This window comes from Talpa europaea (assembly GCF_964194135.1).
Source record: "Talpa europaea genome assembly, chromosome: 9".
In the NCBI taxonomy this organism is placed as follows: Eukaryota; Metazoa; Chordata; class Mammalia; order Eulipotyphla; family Talpidae; genus Talpa; species Talpa europaea.
This window is the reverse complement of record NC_140076.1, coordinates 21,674,497-21,689,094: the sequence shown is the minus strand read 5'-3', so window position 1 is coordinate 21,689,094 and position 14,598 is coordinate 21,674,497. Positions and strand designations below refer to the sequence as shown.

At 49.8% G+C, this 14,598-nt stretch overlaps 1 protein-coding gene across 1 annotated transcript; it reads left to right on the top strand.

Annotated features, from left to right (window-relative positions):
• Nucleotides 1-7,592: 7,592 nt before the first annotated feature.
• On the top strand, nt 7,593-7,964 carry LSM10 (LSM10, U7 small nuclear RNA associated; the record flags this gene model as incomplete). Its single annotated transcript, XM_084244255.1, has 1 exon — nt 7,593-7,964. One exon carries the CDS (start codon nt 7,593-7,595, stop codon nt 7,962-7,964), a length of 372 nt encoding a protein of 123 aa, XP_084100381.1.
• Between the last annotated feature and the right edge of the window lie 6,634 nt (nt 7,965-14,598).

Here is a 14,598-nt window from a genome sequence, read left to right as displayed (position 1 = left end):
CATTCCTGTCTGTGTTGTAAGAAGTGTGCCTGTCCCTCAGGGGCACGTGCTCCGGGAGGTACAACAGACATGTATTTTCAGCAAAATATATTCTGCCTTTTAAATGGGACCTTTCCACCTTCTTTCTGGTTTTATGGCAACCATGCCAAACAATCTAGGCGCAGGTTCAAGCCCCTAAGTTGGTAAGGGGGTGCTGCAACTATCACTTTTAATTACAGCTTTGCTGGGGTGACCACCAGCTCACATATGTCTATGGATGTCACGAAACTTTGAAGCCTTCTGGGATGTGTTCAGTCTTGTGAGTCTGAAATTAGTGGATAGGGCAAGGACCTCAGTGGGGAGCAGTGTGGACACCCTCCTCTCTCTGGTGCACTAGGAACTGTCACCTCGGAGGTAAAGTAAGAAGGCAGTGATGAGGAGCACTCGGCACATGGGTGGGGGGGCCTGGGGGGGTCTCTCTCCAAGTGTGCTGGTAGCCTAGCCCAGACGGAGACGTGTCCCAAAGAGATATTTTTCTTTTCAGCATGATAGGGTCTCCTTCCCCTGCCACTCAGTGTACTTGCTTTCTAAAGACACCCAGCATGGTGTGTGTGACGCCTGCCTCCGTGGCTTCACCATCAGTGGCCTTGAATTGGAGACATGGGAGGCACCAGGGTGTGCACTTGGCAGGATACCAAGTCTAATTGAAATTCATGTAGACGGTCTCAGACCAGGGCTGCCCTAATTGTTTCAGGAAAGAGTGTCCGCCCTCCACCACACGCTCACCTGGAACTGAGTAACAGGCGGCCAACATCCAGAGCTAAAGTAACAGGCAGCCAACATCCAAAGCTAAAGATTCCCATTGAATCCTATGGGAGGAATATGCAGAGTGACAGAGGGTAGAGGAGAAACAGTTGGCAGTCGCCTGTTACAGGCTTACAACATGCCTCTGTTTTCATCTCTTTTAAGCAAGCTGGCCACTAACAAGGGTGGCCCAATTGGGCGACAGATGAAGGGGAAGGTTCTGTCCTGTTCTGAGTCTGGATCCCACCACATAGCTACACATATCCCGCATGTGTAGCTATCTGTCTGCTCCAGCATGTCCCAGGGCCTTGGAGGTGGGCCACGAGCAGCTGACAAATAGGCTCCTCCCTCCACCTAGCCCAGGCGACTCTGATAATCTCAAACCTATCTGTCCTCTCCGTAAATAAACAAGATATAGATCTCTGGTGAAGCAGCCTAGTGATGAGGCAATCTTTGAGTTTCATGTCTCTAGACTTGCACAAATATTGAGAAAAACAAGTTTATTTGCATGGAGGTTCAGAGCTGACAAAGAAAGCAAAGAGTCGGGAGGAGGCTAGAACGCAGACCGGCATAAACAGCGTCATCAGCGGACATTTAAAGCCAGGCCTTGGGTACTAGCATGTCATACAACAAAGCCCATCTTCAGGGGATGCACAGCTTGGGACCCCAGCCCCAAATTCACCTTGTCGTCTTGGGCAGTTATCCTCACCAAGTCTCAGTTCCCTCATCTCTAAGAAAAGAGAAAGAACCACCCTCTAGTTGACATTCCATGAGAGACAAGAAACCACAGAAAGACGCAAGTTTTAGAAAATGTAGTGACCCCGATAGCTAATCATAAACACCCAAATTAAATCTGAAAACTGATATCATCTTTTCCTTCCCCTTACGCCCTTTAAATTATGTCCCAGATAACGCCTTTTTACTTGCCAGATACCTGACAGAGGATATTAAAGGGAGTGCGTACAAGGGGTGGGGAGAAGGCAGTCCCTTCACAGCTGCCCCGTCCCCAATGACTTGATGTAAATTCTCAGACCATAACTCACCCCTTTTCCAATGCAAAAACCAAGGGCCCCGGGAACCATTTTGGATTATCTGATTATCTTAACACCCCCCCACACACACACTCCCTGCTCACCAGTGGTGCCCTCCTGACAAAATAGCATTAACTCCTGTTAATTCCCCAAACAATATGAAACTTCAACTGCACTCGCCATGTGAGGACACACATAGCAGCACAGGCCCAGAGGAGCAGGGGGCAGAAGCCAGGACTCCCAAACCCCAGGCACGCGCATGTGCCTTGGATCATTCTCTCCTCCTTTCTCTTATAAAACCCCGAAGATCTTTTGAAACCTTGGGGCCAATGTTTGCTCAGGTTTCCATGGGGAAGTCATGGCATCAGCCAAGGTCATTTGATTCAGGTATCTAGATTTCCTGATGACCTCAGCTTTGGTTACCATGGAGAAGCTAATGCTTTGTTTGGTTACTCTCCCTGACTCTCCTCTCTACCCAGCATATCTTTCATCTATGCCCCTTTCCTCAGTTGCACCTACCCCTCTACCTTGATGTCAGGTGTTTATCTGACTAAGGATGACTAAGGATCTCCTCCTAGCTAGGTGGATCCCCCGCCCCCACCGCGCATGCACACACACACACACACACACACACACACACCCCACCACCCCACCCCCTCCTGAGGCAGCTTCTCTCCATCCTAATTCTCCTCTGGATGCTGCTAGGTTCCTGTCCAGCCTGCCAGGCTTCCTCCTTGCCTTTCCATGCGGCCTTCCCTTACACCTCTTGCTCCACCACTACAGGTCAGGCCCCACTTCGCTAGCCTCCACAGCTTTTCTCCTCCCCCTTCTTGACTTTTCAAAGCTCCTGGCAGACTAAACACCCTTTTCTTCTTAAACTCTTTCACCCTCTGGCCTTGGTGGCACAGGTCAGACTATTACCTGACCACATTTCCCCTCTCTCCGTCAGTGGTTTCTGATTAAAGAGGACCCTGTGTGTTACAGAGAGGTGGGTGTAGCCATTATTAAAGGTCTGTCAAAATGGCCAGGTCACCTACCAGATGATCCTTATTTCATCCCTGTCTCCCCCTACCCCTTATTCCTCACCCTCACCTCATCTGTCACTCTCACTCTGCTTCTCACCTTCACCCTATCCCCTTACCGCATACCACTTAGACCAGATGGTTTCCGTGCCCTGCCAGCTTAGTTTGCATTCCCCTACAAGTTGCTTTTCATCACTTTTTTCAGAAGCTATTACTTCCATCCATGAGGACTGACTTGCAAATCTCCCTGGTCCCCCGCACCTGGATGGCAGTTACGCTTTCTCTGAAATGTTCCACATCACCTCCCGCTTAGTGTCTAACACTGATGCAGTTTTGATTTATTTAGTGCATTTGTTTCACTTTTGAACTGCATGAAGAAACTTAAAATTAAATATAATACTTAGGAAAGACTTGGCAGCAACGGGTGGAAGTTACCCCAAATTTCCTAGTAATAGAGTCAATAACCTGGGAAAGAAGTAAGCTGCTGGGCCCTGGGGTTGGTTGGGCATTTGGGCAGTAGTTATGGGAGCCTGTGTGGGGTGCTATAGAGGGGACTTAGGCACTGGGTGGTAAGTGGGAGCAGGTGACCTGGGAATCACCCCGTCAGGATTCTCTTACAGCTGGAGACAGAGCCAGAGCCGACTTCACCTAAAGAAAACAGAGAAATTCAAGTCTCCTGAAATGAACTCAGTTCAAGGGACTCTGTACTAGTCTGGGTTGTTGGTTGCAAGAAATTGAAACCAATTCTAGCTGATTTAATAGAGAAAGAGTTTCTGAATGGGCATTAGACAAAGGACAGACTTGTCAGGAAGACTGGAGAACCATGTCATGAGAAAATCGCCAGGAACCAAGGAAAGGCAGAAAGCATAGGACAGGACCAGCACAACCCCTGGGACCAGGATACTAGGTGAAGTAGGTGACAGACACTAAGACAGAGCCCAGATGATCCCTGCTGGCTTGTGTCCTCCAGATTTAAAGTCCCCCAATACCTGAATTTAGATCACCAGCCCTTGCTTAGCTGCAAAGGTCCAGAGACAAAACCTGGCCTTCAAATCATCAGTAGCGGAAAACAAAATCCCATCTTCTGCTGAAAATCATGGAATGTTAGATTTTACCAAACTTGGAGACAGGAATTCAAAGACCTATTAGTAAAATATGAGAGGCATCACCCCACCCCCACCCTCCCCTCTTATCAGTGACCACCATCTCTGTTTAAATCATTGATTCCTCCTCCTCCTACCTATACCCCAGATTAGCTTCCAAAGATTCCCATTAGCTCTTTTCAGAATCTTTAACATTCCCCCTTTCTTTCCACTCCACTGCCACTATCTTCATTCAGATCCCTATCCCCTCCTCACCACACTTACAAAACTAGTGTTTCTCCTGTGACTGTGGTTTGGAGTAGGAAGTATTTGGGTCTCTTAAGGTCTTCTCCCTGTCCCAACACCCAGGATACAAGTAGGAGAAGTAAGATTTATGTAAATAACTACAGTGAATCTGCATGCAACAGCAAACATGTAACGAGAAATATGCTATAGGACCGGCTGGAGAAGAGACATTACTTCCAATGGGATAATCAGTGAAGACTTCAGAAAAGTGTAACAATTGTGCCAGGCTTTGAAAGACATATTAGATTTAACATCCAAAGATAAACATGAGGTATGGGACTGTAAAATCAGCGGCAAGAGCATAGGGTTCATCTAGGGTTGCCGAGTGGCTGAGTCTGACTGGAGAGTACGGCAAGGGGCCTCAGGTTTGTATTAGGGGCCTCCCTGGTGGTGCAGGGGTTAAAGTCTCAGAGCTATCAAGATATTGCCTGCCAAGGAGCTAACCCCATGGCACAGCAGACCTCTCCTGTCTTACCCGCTGCTCCCCTCAGCAATGTATTTCAGTAGATCCACCTGTTCTGCTCCCCACTCTATCTCTGGTAAATCTTCTAACCCCCACACCTCTGACCTACACCTCATTTCTTGTATGCATAAATAAATAAAAAGATTTTTTTTAAAAAGAATTATTGTTTTATATTTTAAACAATGTTTTCCAAGGGAAAAACAACTAGACAAAAACAACTGGAGAGATGGGAATCAGTGAAGGAAGAGGGAAGGGATGAAAAAAACTAACTCTTAGGGAGCTTCTCTTATGTACCAGGTGCTTTAATATGGTAATGAAGGTCACTCAAACCTGACAACAGGTCTCGAAAATAGGCATTATATTTTTTTTTTCTACTGAGCAAACTGGCGCTAACAGAAGACAAGCAGCTTTTCCAAGGCTACATATTTTAAAAATGTAAATCAGATAATATGCTCCCCTTTGATAGTCCATCATTGCACTTCTAGTAAAATAAAACCCAGGCACAGAGACGATAATTAATGTCTAAAGTCATATAGTTAGCGAGGAGCAGACTTAACTCCAGGCACTATCTCCAAAACCTGCACTCCTAACCAAAAACTCCTAATTCCTTACCTTTGCTTACAAAGTCCTAAATCCCCTGGTTCTTCCTTTCCTCTCCGACCTCAACTCACACCGCTCTCCCCAGTCTTAGGGACCTTCCTGTTTCTCCACATTGTCAAGTTCATTTCCACGTTGTCCTTGGTGCAAACTGTTCCTTCTAATTACAATATCCCTCTCCCAGCCTTCACAAGATTAAGTTTCATGCCATTTGTCTTGGCTCAAATGTCACAATCTCAGGGCATCATTGTGAAGGTCATCCAGTCACTATCACATCACCCTATTTTAATTCTTTCAAGAACTGTTAACATAATTTTCTTGTTTTCATATAGGAAATCCCCATTCCCCAAAGACCTGAGTTTTGAAATGAAGGAGTTTTCTCCTTGGTTATCACTCTATATCCAAAGTCTGGGAAAGGGCCTGAACAAGTGAGATGGCTCCACGCATGCTGAATGAATGAATGCAGGAGTGGATGGATGGATGATGGACGAATGACTGGCTCCAAATGAAGGGGCAACAACAATGACGGGGGCCCAGGGCTTGTGGGAAAGCGAGCCGCGGCGTCCCGCAAGGCATTCTGGTACTTGTAGTTCCGCCCCACCACCACCTCCTCCCGCGGCGGTTCGGCGCCTGCGCACTGACGCGCTCTCTATGCCCGGGGAGGACAGAGCGGCCCCGAGGTTGCTATGACCGCTTACCGGGTGGCCCGAGGCGGGTAGCCGGCTAGTGCTCCAGCCAGCTTCGGCCGCAACGCGGATCGGGGAAGCGGAAGGAATCGGAGCGGTGGGTCCGGGAAGCGCGTGGGCGGAGCGCGGGAGAGCCTCAACCCCGCGAGCCGGCGGGAGCAGGGAAGTGCTGTCTTCCAGATTTGCCGAGTGTAGCTCATCGCCCCAAGCCCGCTGCGATTGCTCTGTGAGTAAAGGGTTGTCACCACCCCCATTTTACAGACGGTCTAACAGACATGAAGAAGCTAAGGCCGGACCTGGAACCTAGGCCTGCCTCTTTGCAATCAGTCACTCGCTTGATCACACAGACCTGGTGATGCCTGGATCCGGGTGGAGCCAGTAGGCTCTTGCTGGAGCCCAGCTTCCAACCTCCTTCAGTGATGGGGTCTGGCTTCCCACACCTGATGCCACTCTACATAGCCCTGTTGGGATTCTGAGTGAGAAAGTTCCACCACCTTCCTCTCGGGGCCTGAAAATAGGAGGTAGATATGGCAGAGTTCCGTTAATACAGTATCAGGGCATCTTGAAAGCAACGGAAAGTACATTCAATGAAGTGAGAGTCTGTTAGACTCTAGCCTATGGTTTAATCGATGTGGAAACATGTTCAAAGACGTTAACTAACTAAGTTTACAGTTTGTGGGTGGAGTAAGGATTCCAACCTAGGTTTCTCCACTTTCAAAATCTTTGTTTTTTTAATAATTGCCTAAGCTACTTGAATGTGGCAGCTGTCTGATATAGACCAGTCATTCTAGAATGTGACTAGCAACAAAGCATCAATTGAGAACATCTTAGAAATGTACACTCTTGGAGCCCACCTCAGACTTAACGAGTTATAAACTGGAAAGGGAATCCAGCAATCTGTTTTAACAAGTTCTCCAGGTGATTTCAATGCATATTAGCCTTTGCGAACCGGTGATTCACCTAGGGGTCATGTTGAAATGCAGATTCCTTCAGGAGATCAGAGAACAGATTCTGTATTTTAACAACTACCTGGATGATGCTGAAAATGCTGGTTTACAGACCAGACTTTGAGAAGCAAGAGTGTAAACTACACTTTAGAGCAATGGTTCTCAAACTTGAAAACACATTAGAATTACCTGGGAAGCTTTTAAAAAATATTGTACCTGCACCCCACCCCTGGCCAAATGAGTCAGAACCTCTGGGGTGTGGTGGCCAGGTGAAAATGCACTGGGTGATTCCGAAGTAAGGTGAGGGTGCAGAACCACTGGGGTGGAGTTGGGCAGCCATGAGTTTCAGTCCCAGCAAGTACACTTACCAACTGTGTGACCTTGGGCAAGTTAATTTAACCTATCCTAACCATATTTTCTTCATTTATAAAATGAGTATAAATAATCCTTATTTTGCAAGATAGTATGAGGATTCTGTGGGATGTGTGCATAAAGTACCTGCCTCCTAAGGGTGACACACAGACACAAAAATGGGGGAGGTGGCAGGCTTAGGGAAATCTGTGCTGGGAATTTTGTGCTAGAACTTGAAAGAGGTGAGTTGGCAACTGTACCCTCTCCCCTGTTGCAGCTCCCATCTGTGCTTCTGTCATAGCGCGCTGCCAGTGGCGTGGAAGGATGGCCGTGAGCCACTCGGTGAAGGAGCGGACCATCTCCGAGAACAGCCTGATCATCCTGCTGCAGGGCCTCCAGGGCCAGGTCACCACCGTAGACCTGCGGGATGAGAGTGTGGCCCGTGGACGCATAGACAATGTGGACGCTTTCATGAACATCCGTCTGGCCGGCGTCACCTACACGGACCGTTGGGGGCATCAGGTGGAGCTGGATGACCTCTTTGTGACAGGCCGTAATGTCCGCTACGTCCACATCCCAGATGACGTGAACATCACCGCCACCATCGAGCAGCAGCTGCAGATCATCCATCGTGTGCGCAATTTTGGCGGCCAGGGCCAGGGCCGGCGAGAATTTCTCTCCAAAAAGTATAAGTGAGCCTATCCCGCCAGCAAGCCCCAGTCCCCACTCAGGTTCCTCCAGAGTTCTACTAAACCAGCAGCCTGCTACCCCGCTCTGCCTAGACCTGGAAGTTGTGCAGGACTGGCCTGGACACTGGTATTTGATAGACACCACCTGTCACAGCTGCCTTTCATAGCGTCTGCGTCCCAGACTCACCCTGGGACTCAGAATCCTATTTATCTGTCTGTGGCCTTGGCGTAGATGACAATCCCCCCCACCCCCTTCCCCTTGGATCAAGTGCATCTGAATATCTGATCTACTGATTTAGAAAATCTGTCAATTTTCAACACTTTCCTAATGACAATTATTAAATGTGCTCAGCCTGAGCCACCTCTTATGTGTCCCTGTTGCTTTTGCAGTCGTGTTCATTTTCTCAAAAACCTTAACTGGGATACAAGCAAGTCCATGTGGCATGCTTTCTGGGATGAATGGCGGGGTCCCTGGTGGTTTTGCATTATAGGGTGCCGGGTCTCACTTGGCTGCACATTGGAATCACCCATCCCACGCCTGGCTACTTGAATTTAACTGGTACAGGTATGACTTGGGCATCAGGATTTTTGCTTCCCAGGTAATCCCAACATGCAGCAAAGTTAGAACATTGTAGTAGGAGAGTCTGTTCAGGTGGCAAGTGGCTTTTCTGTTCACATTCCCTGTTGAAGAGGCTGTTAAGGCTCCTCTCTGTTTCCTGAGGTGGAGACTTTGGAGTAATCCTGGGCCCTCCCCTCAAGTGTGGGAGTTCATCCAATAGCAAGAAATCTGCTCCAATTCTGAGAATCATTGGGTCCTCAGGAAAGAAGAGGTTCTTGAGGTTAGGACCCAAGTCGTTGTAGCTGCCCTGCAGTCACACCAGCCCTGTTGTAGGCTAACAGTCACCTCAGTAAAAGCAGCTCAGCCCTGCTGAGTTTGTCTTCATCAAACATCCACGGACCAGCTGCCTGTGGCTCTTCGGGCTTTACTGGCTCTGACAATTATTTCCTGGTGTCCTGGGTATAGCTGGTCATTTAACTTTCATTAGAGACTGTCCTACCTGCCTTAAGTGTCTAAGGGCAGAAGGGAGGGCTTCACTGTGGAAATGTTCACATACTTGCTGCAAGGCACACCCACTGCAGCTTCTCTTGCAGACATTTCCCATGAGTATACATGTTTCCAAACTTGAAGAGGACTTGTACTGGGAGTTTAGCCTAGGAAAGCTGGGGAGGTTTAGCTCTGAGTCTTTGAAATGGTATCCTAGAAGCTTCTACATTCTTAGCAGAGCAAGGGAGAGCCACTAGGCCAGGAAGGGAAGTGATGGGGCTAGTGTGGATTACCGGCAAGAGGAACTCAGGACAAATTCCGTAAACTTGCGCACCAGACCCCACTGGGCCCTCTGTCATTCTTAGGCAAGGAACTGGATAGATAAAAGGGAAGGGAAGCAGGCCCCAGTGAGACATATTGAATTCCTGGTGGAGCACAGCTAAGTCTTCTAGCCCCAAGGCTATAAATCTTTTGGCATCTGGTCCTGGATTGCTGGGGAATGCTGTTGGGCCCAGGTAGGGTCCAAAAGAACTCAGTGCCCACCAGCCTGTGGCAAGTCAGGAATTCTCTAACTCCCACCTGTCATTCATTCCACCAGTAACTCCAGTCACAGTGCGTTACCAAGGGAGCACAACAATGGGCAAGGGCCCTGCCTTCATGGAGCTAACAGTGTAGAGGGGGAAACTGCCAATAAACAGAAACAGTAAATATATTTACCAATGTCACTTTGAGAGAGAATGTAGAGGTTGTTTTGTTTTGGAAAGTGTGATCTGAAGAAGTGAAATTTATAGAGCCAAGGAAGGGGGCTTCCCTGGTGGCACAAGGGGTTAAGACACAACCTATGAAGCTATCCGCAGCCTCTGCAGCACTAGTTCGATCACCGGCCAGGGAGCAACCCACATGCACAGTAGACCTCTCCTGCCTCGCCAGCTGCTCCCCTCAGCAGTGTATTTCAGCCAGTCTGCCTGTTCTGTTCCCCACTCTGTCTCTGGTGAATCCTCTCACCCCCCACACCTCTGGCCTGTACCCCAGCTCTTGTATGCATAAATAAATAAATCTTTTTAAAAAAGTAAAGAGCCAAGGAAGGAAAGTGCCAGTGCAAAGGTCCTGAGGTGGGAAAGCCTATAGGGTTGGGGCAATCACAAGTACAGCAAGTCTTCAAATAACATCACTAAAAGCAGGATTTTGGGCCTTTCTTTGGGCCAGTCCTGTTTGCATGGGCTTTTACCCTCAAGGGGTGGGTAACTTTGGGTGCTTGATTTGGAAACTACATTCTTTATCTTTTCTGTATTGCACACTAAGGGTATTAAAGTTCCTTTCCATTAAAGGTCCATATGTTTTGTCTCGATGTGGTGGATGACAGAACCTATTTAGATTAGGCAGGTTTGGAGGTTCTGGGGTGCTCCTCTCCCTATCCTGTAATAAGACCAGTCTTAGCTCCCAGAGCCCCCTTGTTTTTTGTTTTTTTAAAGATTTGTTTATTTATGCATACAATAACTGGGGTATAGGCCAGAGATGCAGGGGGTGAGAGGATTCACCAGAGACAGAGTGGGGAACAGAATAGGCAGACTGACCAAAGTACACTGCTGAGGGGAGCAGCGGGAGAGTCAGGAGAGGTCTGCTGCGCCACGTGGGCCGCTCCCTGCCGAGCCAGGGATAGAACTGATGCCACAGAGGCTGTGGATTGCCTCCTAGTGCGGTGCTCAACCCCTTGAGCCTCCAGGGAGGCCCCCAGATCCCCCTTGTTACACAGTTTTCTAAATTTGTTTCTGCACAGAAATTCTTTCCACTCATCCCTGAAGGCTAAGTTTTGGGAATTCAGAAGCTAAAAATGAACCCTGCATTCTGTTGGATCATTTGTTTCCTAAAGTAACAAACGCAGTTACCTAATGCTCTACATCTGCTTAAAGAAAGGGCCCAGGGACACCAAAAAAAAAAATATGAAAAATGTCTTTCAGAATGCTACTTTCCATCAGAATTTGGGTTTTATGGAAACCATTAACAGGGCTTTAGTTCAAGCCTGCACATACACCAGTGAGGGGTCCCAAATGATGACTGAGCCCCCAGGATTCTGACTGCTCAGGGGACACGGCACATCCCCTCACTCCTGTCCCATTCCTGGAGGGAAGAGGACAAGGGTCACTCATTAGAGGAGGCTATCCCAGCTCTGAGGAGGGCGAGGTGGACATGCAGCTTGAAGTTACATTAGCTGGATGAACTTGAAGGGACCTGAATTTCAGTAGCTTCCAGTTTGGCACCCTTGGTTGAAGGGTCCCTGACAGCAATAGGGGTTCCCTTAAGGTCATTCAAGGTTTCAGAAGGACCCAGAGAAACAGCACATAGAATGTGAAGGGTAACCGAGCTGCCTTGCTTTCTGCTTTGGGCAAGAATTAGACCGACAGCCTGGTGGTCACACTGCCTTGCTCCTCCTGATCACAAGCTCTTATGGCTATCATCTGAGCTATAATTAATCAAAAGAAATGACTCAGTGCAGATATATGGGGCACAATATCTTAGTAACGGAAGGTTCTTATGGAGGGAAAATATGACAAGAGGCTTTGGAGGTGAGGAGGTTGAGAACTGACCCATCCAACTCTGTTGGTTTACAACTGAGGAAACAGATCCATTTTCCTCAGGGAGAAAGGGAAGGGCTCTCTCCAGGTTCATGATTAAGAGAATGGCAGACTGCCAAGACGGTCATCATAAAGAGCTACTTCTGATGAATCTCACTGCATGCCAGGCCCCATGCCAGGGCTTCTGGGTGCCCCCAGAGGGCAGAGCTATGGTCTGTTTGGACCCACTGGACATCCAGCATCTAGCTCAGTGCCCTGAACATAGCGGGTACTCCATAAATCTCTATGGAATGAAAGAATCCTCTCATGTCGTCATCACAACCCTGGAGGTATATGTGAATAGCCCCCCTTTTCAGATGAGCAAACACACCGGAGAGGCCATGTGATTTGGTAGCAGTGAATGGCAGAGTGAGGATTTGCACTCAGGTGTATATGACTCAAACTCCATGATCTTAACCTCCACACACACTAATCTGTTTCCCAGCACTCCTGACATCCTAGTGATGACCAAGACAAGCATCACCTCTGCTCACCTCAGTGGTGGTACTCAGCCCCCCACAATGTGGGCCTGGCACTCAAAACTCACTATATCAAGGCCTTGGGGTTTAGACCCAAAGAGAAATCAGAAGTCAGAAATCAGAAGCCAGTTAGTAGGGTTTGCTGACTTTCAGAAGCCTGAGGGAGCTCCTCCGGGTTGAAGGTGTCCTCTCCTTATGTGAGAGGCAGATCTGCCTGTACCTTGTCAAGCAACCATCTCATGCTGTTGTGACAGGCGTCAGTCACTTTGTTATGGCAGCGTTATGTGCCGTATGCCCAGAGTTGGAGAGCCAGCAGGAGAATTCGTCTGTGTGTGTGTGTGTGTGTGTGTGTGTGTGTGTGAGTGGTCTCTTCCTATTGGTGTCTTGGTGACAGTTTTTCATTTCCTCTGACTGGCACCTTTCATTTCTATTCATTACGTCTTCTACCTCTTTCTCTTCCTCCTCCTCTCCTTTGTTAAAATCCTTTCTTTTGAATCAGCTGCGCGAGTCTCCTGGGGGTGGGGATGGTGGTGTCAGCTTCAAGTGACTCATCTAGCTGATAATTAGAGCTCTGGAAAACCCAACACTCATTCCTGTCAAAGTCAGGGCTTCCGGAATCCCTAGGCTTTTCCCTTTGTCAGAGCGAGGAGTTTGGGGGACCAGGGCCTGCCTTCTTTATGCCTGATTTTGGTCATCCACTTCCTCGCAGCTCTGTAACAGAGAGGAGGTCTTGTGAGAAGCTGTTTCCATACTCACTGAGTCCTCACAGTGATCCTACCAAGGGTTGGCCCTATTCTGGCAGATAGGGAAGGTTAAGGAAATTGCACATATAAACCCTGCTTGTAAGGCTGAAGATTCAAATTTAGCCTTTTTGCAATCTGCCAGACTTGCCTCAAATCAAGGGATTATTAGCTGTGCATCTTTGGGCAAGTTAATTTCCCTCTTAGAGCTCTAGCTTCTTTACCTATAAACAGACTGCTAAGGTTATTGTCGCTAAAGTGCTGAACACGACGTGTGACACAACAAGGGGAGCTGTTTTGATTACTGCTGTTATTCAGTCCTATCCATTCAGCGGGCACCAGGTATTCCCAGAGACAAAGAAATGGACACTGGAGGAGGCAGCCAGACTCACTCACACCAACTCATGTCCTGGCTCTGCCTGCGTGGAGATGACAAATGTGCATACACGTAGTGCCTGGCCACAGGCCCCAGGAAAACCCAGCAGTGCACACAAGCTTGGATACGTGTGCCCACACATGGATAGAGTGACCCAGAGACAGCTGGAAAGCCACCTGGGATTACAGTCACATGCAGCCAGCACCCTGGCTCACACCTCTGAGACAAAGGAGTGAGGCCCCGGTCACTGGTGCTGCTGCCACCGAGCCCTTCGAGCTGCTCTGCATGCCAGAGGAGGGAAGCCAGGCTCTCAGAGGGCCCCAGTGAGTCACCAACCTGATGCAATCCCTTTAAAGGGCTCATCCGCTGGTGCAAGAAGCTGATTCATGGAGGGCGTGGTTGCTGGCGGAGGAGGAGGAGAAAGGGACCGAAACTGCAGCAGGAGGTTAGAAGGCTGAATCGTTAATAGAAACTCTTCCCTGTAAATCTTCCTGGTCAAGACTCCAGACATCGTCAGGTTGAAGCAGGATTTCTACAAAGGCCCGGGGCCCAGAGAAAAATGAACTGTGAAAGTTACGACAGGAATTCCTGTCATGTACTGAGCCAAATTGCAGCGCTCTCCATATAGAGGTCCAGAAACCGAGGAATGGGGCTCCAAGAAGAGCCAGTTTTCTCCTAAATACATTACATGACAACTGGCCGATCCTCCAGCTCCTGGAGCGTCCTCCACAGCCGGCAAGCCAGAGCAGGGCAAGCGAGGCTGTGTGAGTCTGGGCGGGGGTGGTGCCTCTGTCCCAGCCTCACCTCAGAGATAGATAAGCGGTAAGTACCGCCTCCTCAGCGTCCCAGCCTCCAATCGTTTTACAGGTTTCGGCCCAGGCCCCACCCCGAACCAATCCTCGCTCGGACTCTGGCCGCTGGCCTGAAGGCTTCCGCCCACTGTCAAGATGGCGCCCACCCTGCCCCCGGCGGGGCTGCGGACACGGGAGGGGGCGGGGCGGGGGCGGGGCGGGGCTCGGGCCGAGAGGCGGGGGCGGTGCGTCACTTCCGTTGTCAGGTGGCGGCGCCGCAGCCATGGAGGGAGGCGGCGGCTGCTGCGTCGGCGGCTCGGGCGGCTGCGCTGGGAGGCAGCGGTGATCGGCTCCCACGCCCCCGGCCCGGCCCCGGCCCCCGGGACGGAGAGCCGCGCAGCCCCGGCTCCGGGCTCCGGACTATGGGCGAGCGGCGTTGATCAGCGGGGGAAGGTGAGGGCGGGGGTCCCGGGCGGGAGGCACGAGCTGGCGAGGCGGGCCGCGGGGGCCGTGGGGTGGGACCGCGCTGACAGCCCCGGGCCCTCCGGGGGCGCCGAAGGGGCCGCCGCGAGCGCCCGGTGCCCCGCGGGGTCTGCCC